The 14,616-nt window shown below is 34.8% G+C and overlaps 3 protein-coding genes and 1 pseudogene across 3 annotated transcripts; all 4 read right to left on the bottom strand.

The window, feature by feature from the left end:
• Nucleotides 1-886: 886 nt before the first annotated feature.
• Nucleotides 887-4,598, bottom strand: LOC107021838 (5'-nucleotidase SurE). The gene is made up of 10 exons (XM_015222557.2): nucleotides 4,275-4,598; nucleotides 3,821-3,915; nucleotides 3,600-3,667; nucleotides 3,446-3,489; nucleotides 3,172-3,249; nucleotides 2,930-3,083; nucleotides 2,480-2,632; nucleotides 1,916-2,026; nucleotides 1,517-1,582; nucleotides 887-1,332 (listed from the first exon to the last, which is right to left on the bottom strand). The coding sequence occupies exons 1-10, from the start codon at nucleotides 4,526-4,528 to the stop codon at nucleotides 1,234-1,236; spliced, it is 1,122 nt and encodes a 373-aa protein (XP_015078043.1). The 5' UTR covers nucleotides 4,529-4,598; the 3' UTR covers nucleotides 887-1,233.
• Nucleotides 4,599-5,268: 670 nt separating this feature from the next.
• LOC114077532 (RNA-binding protein Musashi homolog 2-like) lies at nucleotides 5,269-6,505 on the bottom strand. Its single transcript, XM_027917550.1, has 6 exons — nucleotides 6,363-6,505; nucleotides 6,228-6,268; nucleotides 5,974-6,119; nucleotides 5,798-5,870; nucleotides 5,550-5,725; nucleotides 5,269-5,465 (listed from the first exon to the last, which is right to left on the bottom strand). Exons 1-6 carry the CDS (start codon nucleotides 6,395-6,397, stop codon nucleotides 5,343-5,345), a joined length of 594 nt encoding a protein of 197 aa, XP_027773351.1. The 5' UTR covers nucleotides 6,398-6,505; the 3' UTR covers nucleotides 5,269-5,342.
• A 1,552-nt stretch (nucleotides 6,506-8,057) lies between these two features.
• LOC107022929 (heterogeneous nuclear ribonucleoprotein 1-like) lies at nucleotides 8,058-10,390 on the bottom strand. Its single transcript, XM_027918122.1, has 6 exons — nucleotides 10,097-10,390; nucleotides 9,969-10,009; nucleotides 9,343-9,521; nucleotides 9,182-9,254; nucleotides 8,934-9,103; nucleotides 8,058-8,849 (listed from the first exon to the last, which is right to left on the bottom strand). The coding sequence occupies exons 1-6, from the start codon at nucleotides 10,207-10,209 to the stop codon at nucleotides 8,286-8,288; spliced, it is 1,140 nt and encodes a 379-aa protein (XP_027773923.1). The 5' UTR covers nucleotides 10,210-10,390; the 3' UTR covers nucleotides 8,058-8,285.
• Nucleotides 10,391-12,148: 1,758 nt separating this feature from the next.
• The window catches only part of LOC107022401, a 5,508-nt pseudogene continuing 3,040 nt past the window's right edge, over nucleotides 12,149-14,616 (bottom strand).

The raw sequence follows: 14,616 nt of genomic DNA, 5'->3' as shown, positions 1-14,616 counted from the left end.
ATTATATACTTCTGTGTATAAAGCGAGAGAGGCGAGCGAGAATGGAGAGTGGCGAACGAGATTTCTGGGAGAGAGACGCTGGCAAATTTTAGCTAACGTTTGCTATGGAGCACAATTAAATCAAACCCTAGCTATTCCATTTATTTTAGGTTATTAGTTTGCTATTATATACAATTTTCCCTAACCGAATTAAGTTGGATTTGATAGCTTTGATTCGAAAGGGTAAAATTGACAAATCATCACTTTCAGTCGACCTGTTAATTGTCATAATATTATGCATAACTTGTGACTCTTATGTTAACAACAAAAAATATTATAACTGTCCTAAGGTTTAATTATGTAAGGTAAGAGATCCATTACCAGCTTACAAGATATATAATATTGTGGGCTGATCTATTTTTTTTAGGTCGGTGTTTGAATTGACTTATTTTTAATGACTTTTGATTTCTAAATATTTTTTTAGTTTTAAAAGTGTTCGAATAACCCACAATTTAAAGCAGGAAAAGTAACCAAAAAAAGAAAAGAAGTCAAAAGCCAAGAGTTACAGGTTATCAACTTATGACTTTTAACTTATAAGTCACTTAAAAAAAGTCAATCCAGACGATCATAAGTGAAAGTATGTATCTTGAACTACTTTGTTGGCCACAAGATATTATATAATACATACATGAGAAGCTTAACATCAAGCGAGCTTAGTTGTATATAATCCGAATAACTTCATGTAAAAATAATTGAATTTACTGACTTTTGAGTATGTTTGAAGTCAAATTTTGACAAGCCAAGCTCCATATATATGTGTCTGAATTTTAGACTCACACATCCAAAGTTGATTTTAAAACGGCTAAACAAGTGGGGTTTGGAGTATTTGTGCACAAAGAATCTGGTATTAGTAAACAAGCACTCAACTTTTAGCATATCAGGTAACAAACAACATTACACTATATTTCATCTGGCTGTTTCTGTTTACAAGGTAGAAAAGAATAACCTAAATATTCTGCCTAACCACAACTTTGTCAATCAAGGAACCTACAACAACACAGCCCTGTGGTACCAAGCAAAAAAAAAATAAACTGGCTTTCTTTAGCTTCACTACAAAATACAAAAGGATGAGGTAATAGACAAAAAAAATCAACAATCAAGGCATCACCAATATAGATTTTGCATAGATGATCGAAACAAATTCATCTCGAAATGTGCAAATGGTTACTGATCAGGTGTGTGACTTGATGAATTTCATTGTTCGACTTCTAATGCAGTTGAAATCCACTCTGTAGCAGCTGCATGAACGTCTGCTTCTACATGCATCGATAGAGAGACTGGAGTGACTGCTATCTGTTAGCACAATAAATCAATTGGTCAAAACCATATAAATACAGCTTATCACTAGTGTGGCATTGGTTAACCTTGTATATGAGCATAAGGGCAGTGAAACAGCTAAGCGAATCCAGAACACCCTCCCAGCACCGCATGGGGAAAGAACAACAATTACATTAAAGGATATGAGTAATAAACTTACAAAGCCATTTTCAAGAGCTCTAAAATCTAAATCCTCATCCTCTTCTTCCTGCTTCTTGTCAAGTAACTGCAGTGCAAATAACAAATAAAGTCATTCACTTAAATATTAGAACCAACTGGTACTAAGTACAAAGAAATGGAATTACATCGATGAGAAAGATTAGTACAAGGAAACGTGTGACACTTGGCTTTTTTGCACAAGCTATTCAAAGAGAGGAAAATTATAGATTAATGTGACGATTTAACATGTTCTTCTGATACCCTCTTTTCCATTGACATAGATTAATTAAGTTGAAAATGGCATTTTCAATTAGAAAATAAACCTGAAGATTCCTCTATTAGTTATCCAAGACAGCAACTGGATACGATATTTGCATAGAGATGGAAAAAAATTCCTTACCTCCAATCTGAAGTACTTGACTTTCCGGTTGGAATCAGATTTCCCTGATACACCAACTGATTCAACCTCCTCTATATTATTTTTCTGTGTGGCTAACCGACGAGCGGCACCCTGAAAAAAAATGAGAATTCGGAAGTCTGAATGGTTAAGAGTATCTACAATGCAAACCTTGATTGAGAAAACTAAAACAAGCAGGGGCTGCAAAGTCAAAAGCTTGTTACAAATACTGTATTTTGACCCATTTATGTGCACTTTTGTCTTATTGTGTACTATAACCGAATCAAAGAAGCCACTCAAATACTACTCATCTTACTGGAAACTGGGAAATGAATCAGCTTTTAAGTCACTATCTTCCTTAAGCTGTGACTACTCTACTTTTTAAGATTCAACAGAATTTCAACTCCATATAAATTCCTTTTAGATATAGGCAGACAGCTCTTCTCGATCTTGTTTAACTTTAAGAGCAATTAGGTTGTCACTCACTAAGAGGCAATACTACACACTTGCTATCATCATCATAATTATCTAGGTCACCACATAACAGTGAAGGACGAGTTAACTCACCGCTGCAGAAGCATCTCGGCCTAGTTGAGCGAGCTGCAGTCCAAGCATTTGCTGATTGGGAACAAAACGTCCGGCAGCAGGATTCCTGCTTGCTGAAATAGCTTGCCAGCAAAGCTTAAGGCTCCAATGACTTTGCCTGGTCGATTTAAATCCCTGTCACATAAAAGGCAAAAATAATCAGTCTACATCCACATACATAAAGAGATATAATATGCTAAAGCAAAACAGATAGTGGTTGGACTTGGGGAGTAAAAGGAAAGAAGACTGAAACTTTGCTTTTGCATGCCAACACAATAGAGTCACACGTACATTCTTCAGAATGATTGAAAAATAGCAGTTTCGAGTGGAAACTCTTTTTGATGAACTGGTCTGACCAAGGAATCACAAGTCCAAATACTTGTATTTTTTCTCAATGGGAAGAAGCACCACAAGGGTGACAATAAAACAGACCTTGTTTGTCAGAGGAGACTTTGGAATTTCCACATGCAGCAAGCAACATTTGGGAAAAACTCCCTTCTCTATATCTCTAAGGGCTGCATTTATCAATGGTAAACAAACACCTACGGCATCCTTGAAATCACTTTCCTGACTTTCATCCTTCTTCCTAAAAAGAAAAGATTACAGGTACATTGTTAAGACCATCAAGAGTGATCAAAGTTTTCAGCAGTATACCCTAAATGATAGGCAAATACCAGTCAAGTGATATCGATATAGATGGCACACCACTAAACAGTGACTCCCTTGCACCAGCTACAACACCTGAGTAAAACCTGGAAACAGTGAAGTAGTACAAATAATCACAAAATTCTATGCTGATATAGAAATAACAACTAAAAGAGGAAGAAAGTGCCAATTCATAACACTTCAATATGAGCAATAGTCACTAATAAAACAATTTCAAACTAAAAGTTTGTGCTAAATTACAGTTCACTAAAAGAAAGGTCATAAAAAGAAAACACTACTTACATATGACGGCCACAACTTGAGCCCTTGTTGATTCCACTTATCACCTAAACGTCCAAGCAGAAATAAATAACAGAGGATAGCGAGCAACATAAGCAATACCAAACCCAAAAATGAAATAGGAAAATGGTATAACTGAAAGCATGTCAAAAAATACCAGCATAGGCTTTGACCAGGAAAATAGTGCACCAGACAAGGCTAATGACACACAATCTACGGGAGTCCCTGTCACAAGAACAAATTTAAAGGCGTAACATGTTAGAGCTGAAATACAGTATTAGTTTCTAAACGTAAGTGTATCCTACAAAGCTCGAATAAATATCAATTACAAGCTTTCCAACAAAAGACCGAGTAGAACATATACACTAAAAACCATACCTGAAACTTCATAAGCAGTAGCACCACGAATCTCAGCCGAAGTAACCGCAATGGATTCTTTCAGAGTAAAAGAATGGCCTGCCGTTGATTCATCGCTACAGTAGCATTTGGAAGAAAACACATTAACCATAAGTTATTAAGCACTTAGTCTAATATTAGACTTACTAATGCATGAGGCATTAGAAAATAATACACTAATTGCAGCATAACTAATTCAGATAGAAACCAGCATTGTCTTATTCCACTGTTACATTAGAAATCTCTAATATACATTCCATATAAACTGCAATGAATTAACAATACTCAGGACCCATTTCGACCACAAAAACCAAGAGATCCCGCATTGCAGAATTTCAACATCTACAAAATACAGCCCAATCACAAGAGTACAATATCCCAGTTCATGTTAATCAAGAAACTGCGAGGGAAGTAGAAATTTAAAAGAGAAACTCACGATTGAGGAGCGCAAACGTTAACATTGTAGAGGCCGAGACGAACAAGAGCATCAACAAGATACGTTAGGCCAGGGGATTCAATCCCATCAGCGTTAGTAACCAAAACAACAGGCTTTGTATCGTCAACCTCTACAGGATCATCAGAAACCGAGTTGGGTTCCGTGGAATCATGGTTTTGGGGAGCACCCTTTCTGCTAGAAAGCACATCTTGAAGATTGGAAACAAGCCCAGGAGGCAAGAAGTTAGGCCTCATTCAGAAAGCGTTGAGTGATTTTTCAGAAAGGGACGTGACGTGAAGGAGAGGAAAACGAGGGGAGTAAATAAAGCACTTAAAAATGGATTAGACCGCTTCCAACGCCGTTCTGAGGCTATTTATTACCCTACAAATTTAGTCTCAACACCTACAATTTTTTTTTGTCTTTTTCCGTAAAGTGTCAAACACATATTTAAATTATTCATAATTTTTTTTTTAATTTTATACCTAAACTATATGGAGTATGAAAAATACATTTAAATTATTACTTATAAATTTGTAAATAATATGTGATGGTGTGCATTATATTTTCTCTTTTTAAAATAAAAAATTGTCATTTCGTAAAAAAAAATGACAATACATAACAATTTCAATTGAAAAAATATAAATTGAAACACATAGCTTCATTCTTCATAAGTTCAATTGAAAGTTTAGTTAGCATGGAGATGTGTTTTTCACATTTTGTCATGACGATGCTTATTTCATATTCCAAAGGATAGTGAATATGCATTAGCAATTAAAATTCATAAAGAAAAATAAGAAAATGAAAATAATTTTAATCTGGCTTTGAGCAGAACTAAAATTTAGTTAAACTTCTAATTAGTTCCTATTAGTAAAAACTCATCCACAGCCCACAGGCATTCAGTTTTCATACAAAGTTGTCATCTACATATCATTTCATTTAAATGTGAGATCAGAACCACAAGGTTCTAAATCTACTTTTCTTACAAGATATGATGGTTGATTGACGTGTAAAAAGTTAAAACAAAGAAATGTATGCACCATCAAAGATTTTACACCTAAAATGCAACACTCAAAACTCATTTGCAGCCTTGGAGGCGAACTTGTCACTTTCAATACCAGCGTTCTCTCTGTTGCACCCACAACTACGATCACGATCACCAGCTCTAACTGGAAAAACCCTCGTAGTTTTAACCTACATACGACAACTTTTTTTTGTTACACCAAAGTAAAAGAGGCAACCATCAGTTCTGTATTCTATAAATTCCTAATTACTCACTTGTTTGCCACAAAGTTCATGCCTATCTCCATGAGATAAAACTTTTTCAACTGCTTCTTCTTTATCAAAACTCACAAAGGCAAAGCCTCTGGAGCGGCCAGTTGTTTTATCCAAAATGATCTGATTTCCCACAACATTGCCATAAGACGAAAAATATTCCTTCAACTCACCTGAAATTAATCACTAGGTTAAATTAAAGAGCTAGCAAAATGGCAGAAATAAGAAGTGATATCATGTATACTCTTTACCTTCGGTTAAAGACAATGGAAGATCACCAACATGAATTCTCTGTCTATAAGTTACCGGTATCTTCACATCCACCTTATACACAAATATACTCTTTAAACATTAACACGAGGCAAAAGAGTAATAGTAAATAAAGGAAAAATGAGAGAATGTGGTGCTTTCAGGAGAAAAATTCTACCTCTTTACTAGCTATGTTATGGTATGTGTTTAAAACTTCATCTACAGTTTCCGGGTTAGCATATGTAACAAACCCAAAACCTTTATCACGCTTTAGTACTAAATCAGCTATCTCTCCAAACTGACTGAAATGAGCCCTCAATGATTCTGGAAAGTTAAAAAATTCATAAATTGAAGACTGAGGCAAAAAAATATTTCAGGTTAAAAAACAGAGGATCCAATTTGGGACGTAATATCACAAGATAGCATCAATACCTTCGGTTATATCCATAGAAATGCCTCCAATAAAAAGTGATCTATCATCAAGAAAATACAACGATTTGGTAAAATTCAAACGATAAACAAGGAAATATTCAAGAACATGTGATTTGCTACAAGCTATGAACTTACCTTGCTGAAGAACCAGGGGCTTCCCTATCAGCCATTGTTTTCTTTATCCTTTCCAGCTGATCGAAAAAGATAACGAATCGCAACAAAACCTTGACAGATTTCAGCACGAGAATGAGTTTTTTGTGATTGCGTTAAACCCTAGCTTTGTGTGCTAAAATTTGAAAATTGCCGCCGAATGAGATTTACCAGTTAATCAAATACTTCAACAGAAATAACAACTTGGCGGTAATATAACGCACTACCTTCCATGTTGGGATTTTTATTTTTTAACATTCAAATTATAACTTTATTTAATTCAGAGTTTAAGAAAGAAAAAAAAGATTTTTAAAACTTGAAGTTTAAAATAAGTTGAGATATTTATTTGATTATAACTCATTTCAATAAAGATAAATGAATATTCAAATTTAAATTGTTACTAAATCTAAAAATATGTCATTCGTTTTTAAACTAATTGCTAAAAAGAAAAGCAAGACATAATAGAGAAAATAGTTTAAATTTTAAAAAAACTTCTAGTATTCATTACACAAATAAGTTAATTATAAATAATGAGTTATTGATTTGACAATTTTGATAAATTGATTTTTTTTATTAATCGATTATCGAATCTTAGCGGATTGACAGGGTAAAGTTTCTAAATGTAAGTGTAATCCTACAAAGCTCGACTAAATATCAATTACGAACTATCCAACAAGAGACACTCTCTCTATATATTAAAAGTGAGAAGCTCAAACCTTCAAAGTATTGGATTATCATTTTATTCCTTTACTAAATCAAAATAAAATTAATTTATTTGTTAAATACTAATATTTTAATTACATAATGGTGGAATATGACGTCCAACAACTAAAATTAACTTTTTAGTTATGACATTATAAATATAATTGATTAGGTTAAATTTCACTAAATCAGAAAACAAAATAATGTATGAAATCTTCCAATTCGGCGACTCTTTGAATGTTGAAACTAGAATACTCTAAAATTTATGTATCATAATTTATCATGCTCCATTATATAAATTTTGATAGTTGAAAGACAGTCAGATATCACTATAATATCAATATATTGCTCCCTAGATTTCTTTACTATCATCTATTGTTCTCTTTTCTTCGTCCTAAATAATGTTATAGATACATGTCGTCAACAAGCTAACTAGGAAAAATAACAAATAGCTTCATTCGGAAATTAAAAAGAGAAGAAGCTTTCTTACAACATAGTTTGAGTGTTAATTTAGAAGTAAAATATATATATGACCAATATATTCCTTTTATCTTTTTTTTTAATTTTTATGTTAGCTTATAATTTTAAGTTTTTCTTTTTCATTTTGGAATTAAGATATGGTTGTCCAAAATAAATTTGATATGCAACTCATATTTAATGAGTAGGTGTATTTCTCACTGTCTCAACAATTTAGATATAAAACTCAAGAAAAATAGATAGTTTAAATGTGAAACAAACACACAATTCAAAAAAAATAACACTTGAGTTTTTCACATTTGCATGGCGAAGCTTATTTTATATTCCAAAGGATAGTAAATATGTAAAATGATACAATTAGCAATTAAAATTCATAAAGATAAAACTTCTTGAGCAGAATAAAATTTAGTTAAACTTCTATAAGTTCCTATTAGTAAAAACTCATCCACAGCCCACAAGCATTCAGTTTTCACACAAAGTTGTCATCTACATTAAATTTCATTTAAATGTGAGATCAGAATCACAAGGTTCTCAACCTACTTTTCTTACAAGATAAGATGGTTGATTGACTTGTAAAACTTAAAACAAAGAACTGTGTGCTATCTTTATATCCAATACACTCATCTTACAAGAAGTTAGTGGTAGGGGGCACCAGCAAAGATTTTACACCTAAATGCAACAGTCAAAACTCATCTAATACTTGCAGCCTTGGAGGCGATTTTGTCACTTTCAATAAGGATGATACCTTCTATTAGCAGCACCGGTGTTCTCATATGCATAGGCATCATTTGTGCCACCACCTCCATATCCTCCATTCCCCCCATAATTCCAGCTGTTACCACCGTGCCCATAACCACGACCACGACCATAGTAGGCAGGCACAGACCTTTCATTAGCAGCACCTGTGTTCCCATATACACAGGCGCCATTACTGAAACCACCTCCATATCCTATGTTGCCCCCATCATTCCAGCCTCTACCACTGTACCCATAACCTCTACCACGACCATAGTAGGCAGGCACATACCTTTCATTAGCAGCACCGGTGTTCCCATATGCATAGACACCATTTCTGCCACCACCTCTGTATCCTCTGTTGCCCCCATAATTCCAGATGTTACCACTGTTCCCATAACCACGACCACGACCATAGGAGGCAGGCACACCGTGGCTGCTGCCTCTGTAACCACCATTGCTATAATATGATTTTGAACCACTCCTACCATGATGTATCTGGCTTTCACTTGTATGTCCAACACAATCTCTCTTTGGCTTACACTTCCTAATTATAACCTAAAGACAGCAATTTTTTTTTGTGAAGTCCAATTAAAAGAGGCAACAATCAGTTCTGTGCTGTATAAATTCCTAATTACTCACTTGTTTGCCATAAAGTTCATGGATATGGCCATTAGATAAAACTTCTTCAACTGTTTCCTCTTTATCAAAACTTACAAAGCCAAAACCTCTGCTCTGACCAGTTGTTTTATCCATAACGATGCAATGATCCACAACAGAGCCATAATAAGAAAAATATTCCTTCAACTCATCTGAAATTAATCACTAGGTTAAAGCAGCAACCTTTTCAACTGGCAGAAATAAGAAATGATATCATGTATACTCTTTACCTTGAGTTAAAGATAATGGAAAATCACCAACATAAATTCTCGTTGTTTTATCTAACGCTTTCTTCACGGCCACCTTATACACAAAACAAACCAAGGTGAAGAAAAATAGTTAAGTAAAGGAAAAAATGACAGTATGTGGTGCTTTCAAGAGAAAATTCTACCTTTTTACCATCTATAGTATGGTCTTCCTCTAAAACTTTATCTGCAATTTTCGGGTCAGCATATGACACAAATCCAATTCCTTGTCGCATTCCAGAGTCTTTATCACACATTAGTTTAGAACCAGCTACTTGTCCAAACTTGCTGAAATACGCCCTAAATGATTCTGGAAAGTAAAGTACTAAATGAGGTTAGAGCAAAGATAAGTCAGATATTATGCAGATAAAGTAGATGCACTGATCTCAAAAAGTAGATGTGAAACTATTTAGTAAAGGATTTATCCAAAAGCAGAGAATACCAAACTCAATTACTCAAGCAAATATCAACAATTACATGAATCTTTAAAATGCTTTATTATCATACTGCAAGTGCCTCTCTTTACTGTTTGATGTTCGAAGAAAGCCAAAACCCAACTTCCCACACCCCAATCACACTAAGATGCAATAGAAGCCTAATGTTAATATTACCAATTTTAGAATAACTTTAACTACCAAAACATCGATATTCATGTCAAAGTCTGAGGCGAATAAAGATTTAAGAGTATTAAAGAATTCAAATATTTCAGCAGAGGGTCCAATTTGGGACGTAATATCACAATGATACCTATATAGCAAGATAGCATCAATACCTTCGGTTGTCTTCTTAGAAATGCTTCCAACAAAAAGTTTTCTATCATCAAGAAAATGCAACAATTTAAACGACAAACAAGAAAATTAAGAGCCTGTGACTTGCTATAAACTAAGCTACAAAACTTACCTTACTGAAGAATCATTGGTTGAAGGTTTTAATTCATCGGCTTCCCTATCAGCCATTTCCACATCTTCATTTGGTTGGTCATTTTCTTCATTTCGTTCCTCATCAAAATCCATTGTTTTCTTTATGCTTTCCACCTGATCGAAAAAGATAACGAATCGCAACAGAACCTTGACAGATTTCAGCACAAGAATCAAATACTGAGTTTTTTGTGATTGCGTTAAACCCTAGCTTTGTGCGCTAAAATTTGAAAATTGCCGCCGAATGAGATTTACCAGTAAATTAAACACTTCAACAGAAATAACAACAACTTGTCGGTTTCAAAAGAGACTACATAATATAGTCGGGGAATAACTGGTTATTTGGTAATCCGAAACCAGACTAATCTATTGGTAATCGTCTAAAGTTGATATCAATTTTCACTTACGCATTTTAACGAAGTTTTGTTCATTTTAGACACTTCATATCATGACCAACTGTGTCATTTAAACACTTTTTCGATAATCTGCCAAATTTGTAAGGTGTGTGTAACACACTCACTGATTACGTGTTAAAATGACGAATTAAATAACGACAGATAACATATATAGAATTTTTTTAAATTAAATAATGATTTTTTGGTAGGAAAAAATTACCAATGACTCATTGACATGTGACATTTATTTAACTAAATATTTTTTAAAAAGAATTAACCACTTTTAATTTTTAAAAAAATATTCACCGCAAATTGTCTTCTCCACTATCCCACCCCCACCTCAAAACCCAAACCCTCTCTCTCTCACCCAGATTGTCTTCTCCACCACCACCACCACCCCCAACCGTCGCCCACCCAAATGTGTCAAAAGAAGTTCTTTTTTTGTCACTTTGTGAATGTTGTAAGATAAGAATGTTTTTTTTTATAAAGTAATTAAAAGATAAGAACGTTTTTTTTGTGGTAGAATGATATTCGAATGTTTGATTTGGTGAATGTGGTAATGCATTTACTTGACTTCTTCGAGATTTTTTTTTCCTTTTCTGCTGAATTTCTGGATCAATGCAAATAAAAAATTGTTGCTTTAGTATATAAATATGGAGTCTCAATCTTTCTACTCAAAATTATATGGCTAATATATTGATTTGAACTTTTTCGTGATTATGATGTGAGAACGCATACAAATGGATTAGAACGCTAAAATTATTTGTTGTGAATGTAGAATTTGATAATTGAAAATATAATTTATTACCATTTCTTAGTGTGTTTGTTTCTTCTTAAAATTTATGTTGATTTTTCTCAAATTATTTTGAGGAGGAAGAAGAACAACAAAATAAGTTTAAAATTTCTAGACACTAGAATTTACATTTTGTTTGTGGCATCATCAAATTTATTTCATCATGGAAAAAGTTTAATCTTGGAAAATGGTAGTCAAAAATTGGGGAAGAAGGAGAAGAAAAAGAAATTAAAATTTGATAAAATGAGACTCTCATGCGCGTCCAGTGAGTGTATCACACTTACTAAGTCATCTCATCAAAAAGTGTCAAATTGACACAACGAGGCATGACATGAGGTGTCTAAAATGAACAAAGCTTAGTTAAGGTGTCTAACTGAAATCAATTAGTGTCACCTTTAGATGGCTACCGATGGGTTGGACCAATTATATTTATGCTATTTGGTATATAAAGTCCTTAACTTAGGCTTTAGCTTCATGCTTTTATTTTATGTTGTCTCAAATTTTGGGTTATCCTTCAATGTGTTTTGCGGGTATTAATGGTTAAGTGACAAGCGAACCAATAATGATCAATAACCGATAAAACCATAACCTATAAGTCGATACAACGATTTAACATGTCTATAAAATACGAATCAATAATCAATAAATTGAACACGCAAACTTAAATTCGAACCGAAAAGACTGATAGACAATCCTACATGCATGTTTCAATTGAGAGATCTTCAATCTGGATTCAGAGAAATTTAATTAAACTTCTCTTGCTTCTAATTAGTAAAACCTCACCCACAACCCACAGGCATCAGTTTTCATATAAATCTATACTTGAATCACAAGGTTCTCAACCTACTTTTCTTACAATATAAGATGGTTGATTAACTTGTAAAAGTTAAAACAAAGACTATGCTATCTTTACATCCCAAAGCTAATACATCTATCTTACTACAAGTTAGTGGTCAAAAGTCATCAAATATTTGCAGCCTTGGAGGTGATCTTGTCACTTCAAAGAAGGATGAGACCTTGCATTATCAGCACCGGCGGCACCATTTTCGCCACCACCTCCATATCCTCCGTTGCACCCATCATTCGAGCCGTTACCTCTGCTCCCATCATCACTACCACCACCATAGTAGGCAGGCACAAACCTTCCATTATCAGCACTGGCGTTCCCATATGCATACCACCTCCATATCCTCTGTTGCCCGCATCATTCGAAATGTTACCACTGTTCCAATAACCACTACCACCACCATAGTAGGCAGGCAGATACCTTCCATTAGCAGCACCAGCGTTCCCATATGCATAGGCACCATTTCCGCCGCCACCTCCATATCCTCCATTGCCCCCATCATTTGACCCATTACCTCTGTTTCCATAACAACTACCACAACCATAGTAGGAAGGTATACCACAGGTGCTGCCTTCGTAACCAGCTGGACCATACATAGCTCCATCAAACAAAAATCCATAACCGTATCCATGGTAAAATCCTGTAGGACTTACTGTATAACTTCCTGCAAACTTGCCATACCCGCCATAGTCACCGTATCCTTCATATCCTCCATACCCACCATAACCTCTACCCATATTTCCACCATATCCACCGCCAAAAGACTCTTCAGAACCACCATCACTATAATATTGATTTTGAACCACTCCCACCATGATATATCTGGCTTTCACTTGTATGTTGAGCACGATCTCTCTTTGACTCAGCCCTCTTAATTTCAACCTAAAGAAGACAATTTTTTTTTTGTGAAGTCCAATTAGGCAACAATCAGTTATGTGCTGTATAAATTCCTAATTACTCACTTGTTTGCCACGAAGTTCTTGCATATGGCCATTAGATAAAACTTTTTCAACTGCTTCCTCTTTATCAAAACTCACAAAGCCAAAACCTCCGCTCTGACCAGTTGTTTTATCCAAAACGATGTACTGATCCACAACATAGCCATAAGAAGAAAAATACTCCTTCAAGTCATCTGAAATTAATCACTAGGTTAAAGCAGCAACTTTTTCAGCTGACAGAAATAAGAAATGATATCATGTATACTCTTTACCTTGAGTCAAAGATAATGGAAGACCACCAACATAAATTCTCGTTGTTTTAGTTAATGCTTTCTCCACGTACACCTTATACGCAAATAGAATATACTCTTTAGACATAAACAAAGGCAAAAAGTAATAGTAATTAAAGGAAAAAATGATAGTATATGGTGCTTTCAGGAGAAAATTCTACCTTTTTACCATCTATGGTATGGTTTTCCTTTAAAATTGTATCTGTAATTTCCGGGTCAGCATATATAACAAATCCAAATCCTCGTCGCCTTCCAGAGTGTTTATCACACATTAGTACAGAATCAGCTACCTGTCCAAACTTGCTGAACACTCCCTAAATGATTCTGGAAAGTAAAAAAAAAAGTACTAAATGAGGTTAGAGTAAAGATAGTCAGATATCATGAAAACTGGAATGCAGATAAAGTAGATGTACTGATCTCAAAAGTAGATGTGAAACATAGTTTACTGTTAAAAATTAAAACATTTTCTGATACATGGAAAAAGCATTTGAAGAAACTAAAGGATTTATCCAAAAGCAGAGATGCCAACACAATTTACTATTTACTGTTTGATGTTCGAAGAAAGCCAAACCCCCAGCTTCCCATACCCCATTCAAGTATTAACTATTACATGAATCTTTAAAATGCTTCATTATCATGTTTACGAACACATACTGCAAAGGTTGCCTCTCTTTATTGATTGATGTTCGAAGAAAGCCAAATCACAGCTTCCCACACCCCAATCATGTTGGGAATTAAACACACAACACACACAAATAATCTAGAGAAAAGAGAAACGGAACACAAACGGGACACACAAGAATTTAACGTGGTTCGGTTTCCCTACTCCACGACTGTAACAGGAGGATTTTATTTCACTTGTGCTACTCTAGAATTACAAATACAAGGATCATATTTATAGGAAAACCAAATGGTTAACCTAGGGTTTCAGTAATGGGTCGGGCCGGCTCACAAGCCTCCACAAAGCCCAACAATCTCCCACTTGGAGGCTTGAAGAATTTCAACTGTCATCCACTTAGAACACTTGTATGTCTAGTAATCTTTTTCAACTCTCTCCTGCTACAGCGGCCTTCTCATCAGTCAACTGAAAGGCCCGTTGAAGCTCCCCGAAGCTTCAACACATCAGTCACGGCTGAAACTGCCCTTGACTCGTCCTCGGTCCCTACCGGCTCCCACTTGAGACACGAACTGCCGGATCCTAGAACTCCCTGAGAACAAACACTCTCCATACTCAGCAAGA

Source organism: Solanum pennellii, chromosome 6, assembly GCF_001406875.1.
Source record: "Solanum pennellii chromosome 6, SPENNV200".
Lineage (NCBI taxonomy): Eukaryota > Viridiplantae > Streptophyta > Magnoliopsida > Solanales > Solanaceae > Solanum > Solanum pennellii.
Note: the sequence above shows the minus strand (reverse complement) of the source record. Positions and strands in the feature narration are given on the sequence as shown.